This window comes from Anser anser (assembly GCF_964211835.1).
Source record: "Anser anser genome assembly, chromosome: 1".
Classification (NCBI taxonomy): domain Eukaryota; kingdom Metazoa; phylum Chordata; class Aves; order Anseriformes; family Anatidae; genus Anser; species Anser anser.
Genome location: NC_139720.1, coordinates 211,688,767 through 211,704,713, shown reverse-complemented (window position 1 = coordinate 211,704,713; position 15,947 = coordinate 211,688,767). Strand labels below are relative to the sequence as shown.

Below are 15,947 nucleotides of genomic sequence, written 5' to 3'. Positions count from 1 at the left end.
ATTTTATTGCTAGCACTGAAATAAAATCACTATTTATTTGTACTTCAGCAGGGACAAAGGACCTTGGAAATCTGTTGTGTTGGGCACTGCGTGAGCAAGGCTAAGAGAGGTTCCCTGCCACGGGCAATTTACAGGCTGGCTATATGATGAGACGTCAATGAACGGGTAGGAGCAGCAGGAACTGATGATAAAAGCCAGTTGCCTTGGTCACAGAGGTGAGTCAAAGCCACAGCGTCAGCCCCAGCACCTGGCATCTCAAAACGCAAGCTGGAGCAGGAATGAGACTGAAAGTGGGGAAAATTTAATGCAGTTTGGAAAAGTGAAGACCTCAGGAACATAAACCTCTTTGGGCATAAATTTAAGGAGTGTTTTGTGACCACATCTGCGGTCTCCAACTGGAGACAAGCCCTCCAGCAAGGCAGAGAGAATCAAGGCAGCTTTAGTGATAATGTTTCCCTTCTTCTCATGAGCTTTACACTTCAGGGTTAGAGGAATAAGTCTACTTTGACAACCCATCACCACTACAAGACTCAGATCTCCATACTTCCCTGCTGTCAAATAACAAAACTCAGCTTCCACATAACCAATACCGGCACAGCTTTCCTTGTGTTGGTGGAGAAATGGGTCAAATTCACCAAAGGGAAATCACTGAGGGAAATCACAGAACCTACATCTAGCTCAGAGACACCTGTGTTGAAAATGCTCATCCGCAGGTGGGAGAAAGTACCACAAATGCTCATTGTGTTCCCAGTCCTCCCCAGGTAGCTACTGTCAAGTGTCAGGGCTAGGCTGAACTTTGGTCTGATACATTAAACCATCCCTGTATTTATTTTCTAGGCCCGTAACTCACTCCTTAACAGGAGCCTTACTTACCAACAGCAGCGCGATGTACATGAACAGGATTGCAGCCACTACCAGGAGAACAAGAGACCAGAGGAACCAGAAGCCCAGGTTCCCATAGTTATACCTAAAAAGCAATAAAACCTTATAATAGCATTTGTGGCACATTAGCACAGGGGCTGCAGGGAAAATATATTTGAAGGAGAAAATGCCAGAAAGCTGGAGGAGCTACAGAGGCGTATCCCAAGGAGAGAGAGGGAAGCTTTCCTTTTTATCCAAAGGCTCAATAACATTATTACACCTGAATAACATTATTACACATTATTATATATTATTATATATTACATATATATTTTATATATTACATATATAATATAATTATTATTATATATTTGTATTATATTATATTATATTATATATTTATATATACAATATATAGCATTATATATATATATTATAACAATGAATAACATTATTACACCTCCCCTTCTCATGGTATTTGAGCTATCTGGATGGCATCTAATTCTAGGGGCCAGATTTACATAACTGCTACCTACACAGTGCAGAAGGAAAGGATTTGCATAAAACCACACTGGTTATTTCTCTGTCTCCAGACTGGGAACATGAAATTCTCTTTGCTCCGAGATAGCTGCTGCAATATCTCTGATGCCAGCCACTACGCTTCTTCAGAGGGAACAGGAAAAAAGAAAAGAAGACTAAGGGAAGGAAAGAGCCATTTAGTCCCTTTCATTCACCATTTTTGCAACAGCGGTTGTTATCTTTCTCACAAATCCACACTTAAACCTGTACACCGTAGCCAAGCAAAGGGCAGAGCCTCAGCACCTCTGCAGACCCTGGGAGTTCATTTTGGGTGCCAGAACCAAGATGTGAAGGGACCAAAGCTTTGGCTCGTGACTGAAGTGCCCGGCCTACCTGGGGTGTCTCATTAAAACCCGAGTGGGAAAGGAGGAAAACGTGGCACTTACCAGTCAAAGTTGTTGTAGTCATTTTTCGCTTCACCCCACATGTACAGGAAGACGAGAGAAAAGCAGAAAGCTCCAACGAGCAATGGGAAAAACACGCATTCCCGCTAGAGAGGGAGAAGAAGGACAATCGGTCAGAGCCTCGTTCACTCCAAAACAAGCAGAGCAAACAGCAGACACTGCTTGCTTCTAGGCTGTCCGTGAAACACGTGGCTTGATGCTGGACCTTCTGAAGCCAACCTTCTCCTACGAGGAGAGGCTGCGAGAGCTGGGGCTGCTGGGCCTGGAGCAGAGGAGGCTCCGGGGGCTGCCAGCCATGGCCACCAGCACTGCCGGGAGGTGCCGAGAGGCCGGAGCCAGGCTCTGCTCAGGGGTGCCCGGGGCCAGGCCCAGAGGCCCCGGGCCCAGCCTGGAGCCCAGGAGGTGCCCTCTGCCCCTCAGGAAGCACTGCTGGGCTGGGCGGGTGCCGGAGCCCTGGCACAGGCTGCCCAGAGAGGGGCTGGGGGCTCCTCCTTGGGGATCTCCAGCAGCCGCCTGGACGTGGGGCTGGGCCCCCTGCTCGGGGTGGCCCTGCTGGACCAGGGCTGGCACCACAGGGACCCGCAGCTGCCCCACACCACCAGCCACACGGGGACACTCTCTCCATGGTGGCACAGACAAACTGAGCCTGCCAGAGAAGCACAGCAAGCCCTCCAGCCCCAGGAGCTGCCATCTAGGACACCAAGAGACCGCGCTGGGCTCTAAGGGAGGTCAGGCCTTTGACCCACAGCATCAACTGCTTCTCAGCTTGGACTGACTTTTCCCAGTGCAGAAATGAATGTCTTTGCTGATTCTGAGCTAATTTACCGTCTTGCAGCAGCATTTCCCAGGCTCGGTCCTTCTGCGTTGGTACCGCTTCCACCGGCAGCTGTAGAAACCCGCCAGGCAGGAGATGAAGGGCTGGTGCTCGTACCTCTGCAGCAAGTGCCGACGTACTACCTTCAGCTTCCCAAACTTGATCCTCTTGAGGCTGGTGGAACTGGCCTCCATCTGAAGAGCTTTATCTCATCTTCCTCCTGAAATGAGGTCACAAGATTGATGTGAGTCTCCTTGCCTTCGGGGTAAGCTTTTTGTGTCAGAAGGAGAGGAATTGTTCCCAAGAGGATGCAGAGACCAGCAGGTAAGGTGGCTGAGGACACCCCACCTAACTTTATACCCCTGAGAGAGATGTCTAGAAGAAAAGTACGGTCATTGCAAGTCCCCTGAGTGGTCAGTGGTTATAACTTTGGTGCTCTGCATCACCTCTGAGGGAACCTCTGCCTCCCTTTGACTCTACAGGGAGCTCTGGGAAAGGAAATCATTAACTTTAGCCCTCCATGCAGATTCCCAAATAATGTCAGATGAACCTGAGATGAACTTAGCCATGGGAATTAGCTCAATATCGCTGTGACCTCTCTGCAACCCCTTACCAGTTTAAGTAGTTCAGGTAGGAAAGGGACCAAAACTCTCCCAGGACACAGCCCTCTTATCCCAGAAAAACTGCAGCGCTGCAGAGACCGATCCCTGATGGAAAAACTATTTCCTGACTCAAAGAGCTCTACTGGCAGCGTGTTGGAAGGCCAGAAAGAACAGCTGTAAAGATGCACACATGGGAGATCTGTTCATAATCGGGACTTTAAACAAAGACTCCGGTGGTAAATTGCAGCCGGTGTTAGCAGTGAAGCAAACAGCACAGGGGTTGTGCCAGCAAAGAGCAATTTGCCCAGCAGGGCACTATCGAGACCACAAGGAAACATTAAGGAAAAATAGTCCTGTGTTGGCAGACGAACAGGCACCGCTATCCATCGCTTCTTTGGAGAACAGAGATAGCCTGAGATGCTCTCCGAGTGCCATAGTGCCCCTGAGTCCATACCGGTCATGTTCAGATGCAGGCATATCTGCTGCAAAGTCCCAGCTCAGGAGTCCAATCCCCTTAATTTATCTGATGTAATAACAGTAATTTAAGAGCAAAAATGAACAGATTGCTGCACTACACACGTGGGTAAAATGTACATGTAAATAGTTTGCAAACAACTCCAAGTCCTGCGTTTCTTTGCAGAAATGAATGGATAACAGCTTGCAAATTGACACTACATAAAAACAACCCCAAAAATCCAGCCCTACGATCAGTTTGCAGAAGGCACAAATAAAACAAGATGCAAGTTAAAACGGAAATGATGCTCTCCTCATGTATTTCCTGCTATATGTTCCCAGCCTAACAGCAGCTGGGTTGCAAAGGAGAGGGGATGGAAATGAAGCACAAGAGTTGTCAGATCAGGCTGCTCCTAACCAAGAAGTGCCCGCGTGTGCCATGCCCTGAATGCCTTCCTGAGACAGAGGTGTTTGCCCATCCACGACACTCAGTTCACCAGCATCAGATCCGGAGGCAGCAGGAGGTCACCCCCTGGTAAAAAATTGATGCTGCTCTCACATGGCGACATGGTGAGCCTGCTCTTGAGTAACCCAGCACAGAGGGTTTGTGGGCTCTGTGCCACCGGTGAGTGGTGTAGATGACATTTGATCCTGCTGTCCTAGTCACCTGGACTAAAATATACCTGGCATAAGCCCAGCGATTGCCAAATTGCCCCAGCTGTGTCTTCGGAATACGTTTGAACCTTCAGAGCTCTTACCAGAAGGTTTACATGTGCCATGCGGGTGCAGTATTTGTTACCTTCTAGTAGGATCCCTAGACCATGATTTTCCCCATCAGTGAAGCACAGCATCGTTTTTTTCCCCAGCCCTTGATTTAATGCTTCATCCTTTCCCTCCAGCAATAGCAATGAAGACACTGGTTCAAAACCAGCAGCTTTGCTGTCAGAGCACCATGAAATTTGCTATTGCATTCTTAATGGAGACACGAGGCTCACACATCAGTATTTATCTATCAGCGTACGGGATTTGACAGGAAAACAGATGGCAGAGACCTCAGCACATTGTCCTCCCCATCTGGCTGGCGGGATGTTAAATCTGGATGTTAGTCGAGATGTTAGACTAGCTCTCTCATAAAAAGGGCAGGTGATGGAGATACCACCAGCTCCCAAGACAGGCTAATCCTGTCTGAATTTGCTCTACCATTAACAGTTTTTTTTCAGTGCCTGGCCTCATGTCTAACAGTTTAAGCCCACCACTTCACGACCTGATCTTGATGGATCTAGAGAGGAGAGTAAATGTTTCCTCTGTTACGTATTTCACAACTGTTTGGATGACTGCCGTCTCGCTGGAGCTTTTGGAACGGGTAAGCACAACATCTCACATAATGGGAAACATTCACGTAGCTGCCTTTAAGAGAGCTTCAGTCTTAACCACAGCCAAACAAACCAAGAAATCCTCTTGAGCATCCACTTCCTGGCAGCATGAGGTGGGTTTGGGATGTCCACATGCAGACCTCAGAGCCCTTGGTGCTCAGAGGGTTCATCTTGTCTCACGGCTGAGCCCTGGGACCCCAGATAATGTCCTCAGGGGACCCTGGCACCCACTGCTTGTCATCCTTTTGGGAAATGACACTTAGAAAGCTGAAGTTTCGGAATCTCAGTTTGCAAATTCTGCACCGAGGAACATCTGCAACCCAGGAAACATCTTCAGAGCTGTTTATAAGAAGGAGCCCATCATCCTCAATCATCCTCTACCATTCTTCCTCTCCAGCATGGGCTGACTAGGGGATGAGAGCTCCTGCGGCTGAAATCCTATCCTGCCCAAAAGAGAAACAGCAATGCACAGAAGACCTTGCAGTGACCTGCCAGCCCCATCCAGAAGTACAAGAGGCTGCCGGAGGTTAGAGACCAGGGATGCCAATAAAGCCATTATATCACAGCTGGTGGGAGCAGAAAGCTTTCAGCCAAAGCTGAACGTGCCCTGCCAAGCCCCAGATCATGACTTGCCCCACAGCTGCTCCTGCTCCCACTGGGCATGCGGGGCTCACACTGGAAAAGCAAATGGGAGACTTGGAGCCCCACGGCTGCAAGGGACTGCTGGGTCCACTGGGGAGCAAAGCACAGGAGATGCTTGAGATATTGAATAAAGAAGGCATTCATGTGTAAATTCAAAGGAAAGGGTTGATAGGGATAAGGAAAACCAGGCCTTTCACACAAGGGCAGGCAGAAATGTCCCTCTCAGCTCCAAATGGGTTCAAATCCTCAGCCTCCCCGTCCTTCTCTTTCTCTGTGTCCTCAGATAATGTTTAATTTAATGCAAGCTTCCTTACACCTCTTCCGCCCTTCGCTTTCTCCATGACCCTCCATCCCACAACCTCATCCTTGCTCCCAAATTTCCAGCCTGCTGTTACAGCTGCACTGGGGCGTTCAGAAGCCACAGAAACATCTCTCCCAAGGTATGGCCGAAACTGCAATGCCTCAGACCACATCAAGCACTGAAGCCTTTGAATTCACTAGCACCTGATCCCAACAAAGATAATATCCCAGCTTCTGGGCCCAGCAACTGGGATAAAGGGGCAAAGAACATTGCAGCATATGGTGGGTGCAGAGTCCAAAAGACAGGAGGGCCACACGAGGATCTGGAGCAGTTCAGCCATTGTTAGGACACAGCAAGAGACCTCACAGTGCTTGGTCTAGATTTGAAGCAGAGTGCTCCTAAAACTTGGAGGCTGCCTGCAACCCCTCCCCAGCTCCACCAGGCAAAAGTAAATGGCTGGAAAAAGGGGACAGCATACCCCAAATCCATTCACTGGGAAAGCCATGGGAGCAAAGAGCAAGCAGGAAAACATGCATCAGCAGGAGAGCAAAGTTTAGGGCTTCAGCAAGTGAGCCATGACAGCAGTAACACATGTTTTCCAGCTCCATAATCCCAAGAGACCTCAGGTCTTTCCTTTGCAAACAGAGACTGTTTGCTCACAGATAAGAGTCCCCATAATTGCAGGCATTTGAGCGGGGCTGCTCATTTCCCACTGCTCGACAGAGAGGGAGGAAAAGCATGAGAACTAGCCCGGGGGGTGGTGGAGAAATGAGCTGGAGAAAAAATTGGGAAATACATTCAGCTGCAAAGCCTGGATGCAGAAGGTAGTGCAAGCAGAGCTGGCTGGAGAGGCAAGTGCACGAGCAAGGAGAGGATCCTTGCCTTATTATTGTTATTATTATTATCATTTGATGCTTAGAGCTGGGGAACTCATCTTCTGAGTGGTAAACAGGTACAGAAGCCAAACCTGGCATCACCTATAGCTTTCTCCTTGAGGCTTTGAAGTCCATGCTTTCTCCTCAGCATCATGATGCCTTGTGAAGCCTGATGCAGGCAGCAGGTAGGGGTGATCCCTGCTTTGCCCATGCCATTTCTAAGGGATTTGGACAGAATTTGGAGAGAAAGTAAACCCTGTGCCAAGGCTGAGCCTTCCCAGCGCCTGCAGCTCCTTCGCTTGATGGTGGAGATGCCACTGAAGTCGCCTGGCACAGGGACCCCCAGTGCCATCCCTCTGCTCTCTGGGGACATCACACCCTGCCCCTCCACCTGGGAATCTTCAGAAGGAGAATCGGAAGGAGAAAAATCAACATCCAGACATGGTGCTGGTTGGTCACCGTCCCCACGAGCTGCACACAGACCTTGCCACCAGCCAGAAAACTCAGCAAAGAGCCTCCCTTAAACCTGCATTTCCAGCCCACAGTGTGCCCGAGGATCTGGATCACAGCCTTGGTTTCCTCTTGTTCCACTGCCATCAGCCTTCACTTTCTTTTCAGAGCACACAAGAGGTTTGACACAGGGAAGGAAGAAGGTTGATATGAAACAAGACTAGTCAACACCTCCCTGTGATACGGGATATACATCCTTTCCTTTCCCTGGCAGGTGATAATTATAATTTATCAGCAAGACATTCAACAGCTTCTTTATTAGCCCTAATTATGCCTTGCTTCTGCGTGGGATCCCAGGGAGGATGTGCAGCTCGACTCGAGTATGTGCAAAGTAGCCCTGAGGACTGATTAGCTGTTGGTTTGAGGCAGATGACAGCCCTCAGCACACAGAAATGCTGGGGCTTACCCCAGAAAATAATGAATGAACATGGAAAGAGAAGGGGTTAATGAGGAATAAGTGCTCCCGTGGCTGCAGGAACAATACTCGTTTCATTTTGTGTGCTGTTGTACACCTCCAGCATGCAGTGGCTGTGGCTCTCAGAGCTCTGGGGAGGTTTCCAGCAAGGTTAATGTCCCGTGTTTTGCAATATGCCTCCGCAGTTTGAACGGTCATAAATAATCACGCCTGCTTCAGACAAATGAACCTGAAAATACAGATGAAGCTTTGCATCTCTTCGGGTTGCAGAGGGACTTACAGAGGAGTCGGTGCTGAGGCTCAAAGGTCGGCCATCCAGCGTGAGCTGTGCTCAACACGAGCCACACTGGCTGGTTAGACCAGGATTCATCTGAGGATGCAGGCAAATGGATTTTCCAAGGCAACCAACCATATATTTTGGGGTGGAGGTGGGGGTCAACTTGACAAGCCCTACAGGAACCCCAATTGATGAGGATGATCGGTACGGTTTTGGAAACACCACTGCCAGCCCCAGGCTTCTGCACATATCCCTGCGTGGAGAAGCAGACATCACTCCGATGGTGATGGGCTCACCTCAGAGCAAAGCCAGGCATCGTCCATGAGAGTCTGGAGCAGAAAAGGTACCTTAATCCCTGCCTTTATTTCAGAGGGCTCATCATAGGAATGAACACTTAAAAGTTGAACCACGTTTTAGCCCAAATTACTTTTTTTTAATCCTCTCCTTTCCCCAAAAATTGTTTGGTCTCCCTTCACTTCAAGAAACTCTCACAGTACGCTCTCATGTTTTGACCAAGTTTGTCCCCAGCCCCCGGGGTTGACTCATTATCCACAACCTCTTGCAGAACCCTCGTCTAATCCTAATCATCATCATCACAAATCACAGCTGTTTTTCTTCATCTTCAAAGCACTTTGCGGGCTGCCTCAGCGAATGCGTGCCTAGGAAATTATTGGCCAAGCCTCAGAGCATGTGCGATGGATTTTGTGCAAATGCTTTCAGTTTTGTGTTGAAACAGGCAAGGGGAAATTGTCGTGTTTGTCAAAGGGCCTCACAGCACTACAATAGATTTTTCCCTCTTTCCTGCTAGGAGCAAAATGAGTGTTTAGAATAAAGGCAATGAATAGTAGCTTAGTGGCTTGACATAAAAATAAAAATAAAAGGAAGAAGAAAAAGAAGGGGTGGAGAAAGACTTGCCAAGTGCCACAGCATTGGCTGGACTTTTGGCTGGAGCCGTCCCTCGTTACACGGAGACTTCCCAAAAGGGCCGCATGGTTTTGGGTCTGCAGAGGTTCGCCTGCTGCCCCAGTCCCTCCATCTTCGAGGAGCAAAGGTGTAGGACTGGCACGTATGGGGATGCTTTCATCTACAGAAATTTTCCTTTGAGGGGGAACAGGAGGTAAATCCCAGCATAGCTGTCCCGTCGGGTCGGGGTTTGAATTATTTTTGCCTGCCAGTTGCTTGTAGAGAGGTTCCAGCCCACCTACCTTTCAGCAAGGTCCACCCAGCTCACCCCGCTGTCCTTCTGGGAAGTCCTGCCCGCCCCAACCCTCCTCACGGAAGGTTCCACCAGCCCCAACTGTCCTTCCAGAAACTTCCACCGCACCACTCGAGTGAAGGCCACCCCCAGCCTTCAGCCCATGCCAGTCTCAGGTCTCCAGGACCCCAAGGACTGAAGCTTCAGCCCCTCCATCATGGGGGGACAAGAGGAGGAGTGGGCAGAAGCTGCACCGACCCCTGCCCTGGGGCTCGTTCCTCCAGGGAGGGGATGCTCCAGGGCCAAGGGGAGAAATGGGGGAGAGAAAATTCTGGCTGAGAATAATAAAGTCCTAAACTCTGACATCAAGTGTTGACCCAAACGTAGCAGGTTTTTATGCTGTGGTGTCTCTTTCCTGTAATTTGTCATGAGCTAAAATGTGGAGAGGGTCCAGTTCAGCCATGGAAGGGCCTGAAAAACATCAGAAAACTCAAGTAAAATAAAATAAAAGGTCGACATTCACTCATAGGACATGGCTCTTTCTTTCTCCTAGAAGATGAATTATAAGGTCTGGAAACAAGGTGGGACTATGTAGGTGCAGAACCAGGGGTAATGCCCCCGGAGAGCCCAGATCTGCACACCAGGGCTGCCAGATATCGGGGTGTTAAAGGGCTCCACTTGCAACGAGCCCCAGGATCGCATCGCTTCCCAAACTTCCCTTTCAGGCTCGTTTCATTAACGCCCACGAGAAAGCTGAAGGGTTGAGAAATCCCCCGCTGAGCAGCCAGCGTCTCGCACGCGATGCTGGAGCAGCAGCAGATGAGGCGGGATGTCCCGGCTGGGACAGGAGATATTTGCTTGCTTAAAGTGAAGAGGGAAATGCCGTGTGGCATTAAAGCTCCATTAATGCAGAAGCAAGGCTTGTTTTTTTTCCTGTGGTGCCATGCTGCATATCCCTAGAGATGTGATGCACTGCACAGCACTAAATTTGGGGTAAAAGGATATTATGAAGGTTATTACCTGCTAGACCAGAGCTTGGGGTGGGCTTCGAGCCTCCCTACATGAGACTCATCCCTCCTAGAACCAGAGGGCACTCCCTGGGCAGCCGTTCACGGTGTCTTCACCTGCCCTGCCTCTTCAGGCCACTAGCCACCATGGTGGCCAGCCCCCCAAAACACCCTGGAACAGCCATGGCATTGCCCCACCACATGTGGGGTGGCACACAGGTAGCTCTGGCCCCATTGCTGGGCCATCAGCAGTTCCTTTCTTCTGTTTTTTACCCTGAGAGCCTTCATACAGCTGATTTGTAACCCATGAGCTTGGGCTACAGCCCCACATTGCTCAGCATGTCCGTTATATGGATGTCCAGTCTTCTGGGGGAGCTGGATTCCCTCCTCTGGGCACTACAGGTGGGCAAAGGCAGAAATTAGCCCCCAAAAGGGTCGGGAACTGTGAGCTTCCAGCTGTGAGCACAAGGAGGTGGTTGAAGCCAGATGTCGGCCCCAGTCACAAGGCAGCCGACAGCCCCGAGATCAGGGACACGGTTTGGTGGGTGACATTGGTGGTAGGGGGATGGTTGGACCAGATGATCTTGGAGGGCTTTTCCAGCCCTAATGATGCTGTGATTCTATGAGATGTCCGTGTCCACATGTCATTTTGGTCATGCCAAGAGTGAATGGGGAGCACTGGGGAGATCCTACCTACAAGTCAAGCCTGAAAACAAGCCTGAAACTCAAAGCGACTGGTTTGAGAGGAAGCTGCTCCCCACATTTCGGCGTGGTCACCAGGAGGGTTTTGTCCTCACCTGGCTCATGGCAACTTTGCAGGTGGTGCAGGGCATGGGGCTGTGCTCAGCACGGTCTCAGGTCACACGTGGAGCTCAGCCTGGGGCTGTGCCCCTGGGTGGCCCCCAGCTCTCCAAGAAGACTCTGGCACCCTTGAAAAGTGGCCACAGCGAAGAAAAAAGGGCTGGGGAAGGAGGAGGAATAAATCCCTTGGAAGCCAAAAAAAAAATAAAAAATTAAAAATGGTGCTCAGAAAAGGGGGGAAACATTCCTTTGAAGATAAATCCCACTTTGTGCAGTTCAGCACATCCTGGCTCGGCTCCCACTCTGCTCCTGGGAATTCCTAAGCGGCTCTTTGTGCCCTACTGCTCAGGGGAGATGATGAGATGGGGACACAGCGTGGGGGACCCCCGCCGGCCCCCCCAGCCCTGCTGAGGGCAGCGCAATGCCGCCAGCGCCATCTCCAAGGGAAGACTTTGTCAGTCGGCCAAAAGGGGGAGAAGAAAAGAGGTCTGCAGATCACATACCTCCGCCGGCGGCTCTGCAGAGCCCTATTCAGCCAGGACAAAGGACGGGGGCCCTGGACGGTCACCGCCCGAAGCCCCCAGCGCCGGCCCTCCCGCGGGCTGCCTGTGTTAAAGTTCAGGGTTTGGAGCAAAACAGCCCTGCAAGGAGGGGAGGAAGGGACGCTTTCCACGCCGTCGGCCGGAGGTTTCTCTATTCAGCTATCCGCAGCATCCATATGCATCAGGGCTGGCCCGTTTTTACCCCGTAACAATGCCGCCCCGCTGTTCCCAGCGCACCCCCAGTGCTACGCGTTTCTGCATAAGTCATCGCAGGAAAGTTTTGCATGGATTTAGGGAAAGGATGGCCTGACACTCAAGATCCACGCCCAAGATCCCCATCCTGACTCCAGCCTCCCAGTGTGGTGGAGCCATCACCCAGAGCCTCCTTTTCCCCCTCATGAACATCTCCATCAGCACTCATTCCCTGTGCCATTTTCCATGGGGCAAGGGCGTGCTGAAAGCACGGTGAAAGCAGCAGATGACGACTTCACAGCTCATTTCTTTTTCACCCATCGTGAAAATCTCCAGGGCCTGCTCAGCAAGGCAGGTGCATGGTGGTTTTCATCGCATGGGCACCACCTCGTGCAGAAAACCAGCGTGCAGGACCCCGATGGACAACCTCAGGACCTAGGGTATGGTTGGCTCTGCTGGGTCAACACCCAGCAGCGCTCACATCCCAACAGATCAGAAGAGGGTAATTTATTTAGCCGTAGAGTCTGTGGTGGGTGTTTCAATTCCTCTGTTTTAATTCCTCTAGGACCCATCTCCTCCGTGTTTGAGTGGTTACAAGGAGTGAAGAGGAATGGGTACAACTCAACCCATCCAAGAGCAGGCATCTTGAACAGGTTGGATGAACACAGCCAGAGTGCCAGGGCATGAATCCAGCCCAAGACGTAAGGACATTCATCACTCCAACCCAAAAACCCAAGCACCATTTCTTGGGCCTCCCAGGTTGCCTCGATTTAAGTATGGCCCTTGGGCACCAAAGCCCATTGCTGCCTGGAAACCCTGCCTTTGCTCTGGGTCTGTCCCCGCTGCAGTAGGAAGAAATGCAGGATTTCTCCATGCATGGTTAAAGGAAGCAGTCACGGGGACCACAGAAGGTCAACAGGCTGCACGGGGACCACAGAAGCTCAACAGGCTGATTGAATGCGGTAGTTCCCAATGCTGTAGTGCCTCATTCTTGTGGAATGGCCCCAAAACATCCCCAAACCAACAGTCACCATAACACAGTAACACAGGCACAGCCTGGCAGAAGGCGAGGGAAGGGAGAGGTAAAGCACTGGTTGTGTAGTTTGGGGGAAGGAAAATGGATCAGAGCCGTTCACCTGCATTTCACGCCCAAATTGGGATTTGCCTAAGCAAGAAGCTTTAAGAAGTTTTCAGGGAAATGGAGCACTTCGGAGAGCACTGACCCCACAGAACCTCTCAGACCGCTTTAAGGCATGAATCAATTAAAGCAATCACGGAGCAAAGGTTAATCAGTAGCAAGTACATCTTAAGAAATAAGTAGCCTTTTAAAAAGCCATTGCTCCTGCCAATTCCTCCCCCCTCCCCTTCTTTTCTAAAGTGGCTTTTAGTTCTCAGACTCTGGAGACCTTCCAAAATAAGTCCTGTGATTAAGAGCGGCTGCAAAATCGTGCAGCGGCAGGGGATGGACCCGAGGTAGTCGCAGCAGCTCGGTACCACGGGGGGCTGAACACCTTCCAGGGGCCTCCAGCTTAATTAGAGCAGATGGAGGCGGGAGGGATGAGGGATTGCTTTTTGCAGTTAGTTTTGAGAAGGGAGGAAATGAGGCGGGAGGGTAAGGAAGGGACTGGCTCCACAACAGGTCTACGCAAGCAGCGAGGCTCCAGCTCGAGCATGCAGGCACACGGCAGTGCTTCGAGCTGTTCCCGTGCCGTGTCCTGCCTGCAGAGGTGTTCCTCCTTCGGGCAGCCTCCTCTGCTCCCCTGCACAGGGTGTCCGAGCCGAGCCCATGCTCAGCCTGGTGTGAAGCCCACCGCAGGCATCCTCTCCGAGCTGCTCCATCCGTTGCCTCCCTTCCTGTGGGATCTGGAGCCCAAAGGATCTTCCCAACTTCTTATCCTATCCACTCTTCTCTGAAATAGTCCAAGACCCTCCTGTCCCAAGCCACCAAGAGGTCACTTAGGCAGGATTTGCTCCACGTGGGGAGGATGCAGGAGCCCATGTGCCGGGTTAGGGCACCTCAGCTGATGGGTGATGCCTTCAGAAGCCGCTTGCACACAATTATTACAAATATTTTTCTGAAGCTTCTGGGTTCTTGCACAGCAAGCAAACAAAGCCTCATTGCCCCAAAGCTACAAATGTAGAGAAATAATGCTTCTTGTGTGTCTTGGCTGTTATTTTATCACACTAAACACCACCATACATCAACTATTTGCACAGAGGAACTTCCTAAGACACACGCAGTCCCGCAGCAAGTGATCACCAAGATTAAAGAGCTGCTTTTTCATCACCCCTAATGACACCTCAAGCCCAAAAGACACCATCCAGTCACCTCCTCGGTCCAATGCCATGCCATATTCTGTGATTCTGTGGTAAGAAAGCCACGGGACCGGCTGTGAAACCCAGCTTTCTATTTCTCCGCAAAGTTTCCAGGTCGCCCTGGAAACCCTGCACACCTTTTAAACATTTCAATTGCAAAGTTGCAAAGAGGCAGCTTTGGCTCCCTTCGCATGCGGAGCATTTTTTCAGTTAAAATCCAGCTGGTCCCACAGCACATTCTGCATTTTCTTTTGTTAAATGCAGCTAAACTCTTTGAGCAGCTGTAGGAAATTATTTCCCTTCTCCTTTACCCTTCCACCTGGTGTCATGTGCCAGAGAATAAGTCCAGAGAGAGACTCCCTTGGGAGACCTGGATTCCCAAAGAAAAAGTAGGAGGGAAGAGAGGGTGATGTACACCCTCTGGACCTCCAGCCAGATGAAATCTGCGTTATCCAACCCCAATTGGTCCCCGCGTTGACACCAGCTAACCGAGCTGCTCCTGATTTACACCAGCACGCAGCCCTGCGCCAGGGCACCCAGCCTGGGGAAGGGAAGAGGTCTCCCATCCGAGCTGGCTCGCAGCGGGTGGCAGACCCGAGAGCCTTTGCCCCCTTCCAGCCATCCCTACCAGGTCTCGATGATTTGCAGCTCTTCCCAGATGTTTGCCCTTTCACGGGTTATTTGCTCCCGGGACGACCTCCCTGTTCACACGCCGGGCAAGCTCGCGGAAAGAAAGAGAGGCTCCTTTCTCCCGTTTGCTATGGAAACAGCCCTTTATCCGAGGCATTACAAATGCTCAGCCGCCAGCTCCCTCCCACCAGCCCCCGGCTCCAGCAGCCCCACCGGCCACCCACCGCTCACGTCTCTCCCCAGCTCCCCTTCCTCCCCTCAACAGGTGACGGCAAACTTCTCTGGCAGGGGTGCCAGAGTGAAGCCGGACTCCTAAACTCCTTTTTCTCTCCAAGAAGTCACCGGGAACACCCCCATTTGCAAATAATCCCCTTTTGTTCCCTCTTCTCCCCATCCTCCTGCTTTTCGGGCTTTGTTTCTCTGCCACCCAGGCAGCAGCTGCGACAATCACCCCGCTGTCGGACGCCAACCAACACTCTCAAAACTCCGAAGAATACAAGAAAAGTCCTAAAAATCCACCTTCCCCCTCGCAAAGCTAACTTTTAGGGCAGGCAGGAACGGGCAAGGAGGTATGCATTTCACATAGGTGGGGGGAATCTTTAGCACGAGGACGTTGGAGGTAACTCACCTCGCCGGGACGCACATGGAGGGGTTATTTTTTGCTTTCTGCTGCTCTTGGATCGCTGTGTCCTCTGCTCGTGACACTCAGGACCCGAATGGTGGCACCGCTGTGTGACACCCAGTGTTAGGGAGGCTGCCGGAGCCGTCCCTCCCACCGTAGGAGGGGCCACGTGAGGCTTCATAAATTCAGCCCCCGAGGCTGGGAAAATTAAAATCCCATCATGGGATGGGGGCATGGCTCCTGGAGGAGCTGGGGACTCGTGGGTGAAGCCGGGTTTGATCCGTCCCACGCCCTGCCCACCCAGAATGTGAGAGGCTGGTGTTGAAACGCTGCCCTGGCAGAATTATGTGTCCGCAGGTTGGGATTCGAGGAGATATCCCAAAGGCGATTTGGGCAAGACATCGCTGATCTTCAGAATTAAAACTAACAAGCTTCCTCCTGGAAAGCATCTCCTGCAGCCATGAGCCCGGGGCATGAAACTGTAGCACACAATTTCTGAGCAGCCCCAGATGCAAACAGTGCTTATTTTATTTTAT

At 51.1% G+C, this 15,947-nt stretch overlaps 1 protein-coding gene across 3 annotated transcripts in view; it reads right to left on the bottom strand.

Moving 5' to 3' along the window:
- Nucleotides 1-15,638, bottom strand: part of LOC310894231 (glycerophosphodiester phosphodiesterase domain-containing protein 5-like) — a 40,634-nt gene extending 24,996 nt beyond the window's left edge. For 2 of the 3 annotated variants that reach the window (XM_083824095.1, XM_083824097.1), the window contains exons 1-4: nt 15,418-15,638; nt 2,670-2,878; nt 1,827-1,930; nt 874-967 (exon numbers count right to left, since the gene is read on the bottom strand). In XM_083824095.1, the coding sequence (XP_083680221.1) occupies nt 874-967; nt 1,827-1,930; nt 2,670-2,852 (381 nt within the window). In that variant the 5' untranslated portion in view covers nt 2,853-2,878; nt 15,418-15,638. Of the gene's footprint in view, nt 1-873; nt 968-1,826; nt 1,931-2,669; nt 4,758-15,417 lie in introns of those variants that run through there. The other variant, XM_083824096.1, reaches the window with a different exon arrangement.
- Between the last annotated feature and the right edge of the window lie 309 nt (nt 15,639-15,947).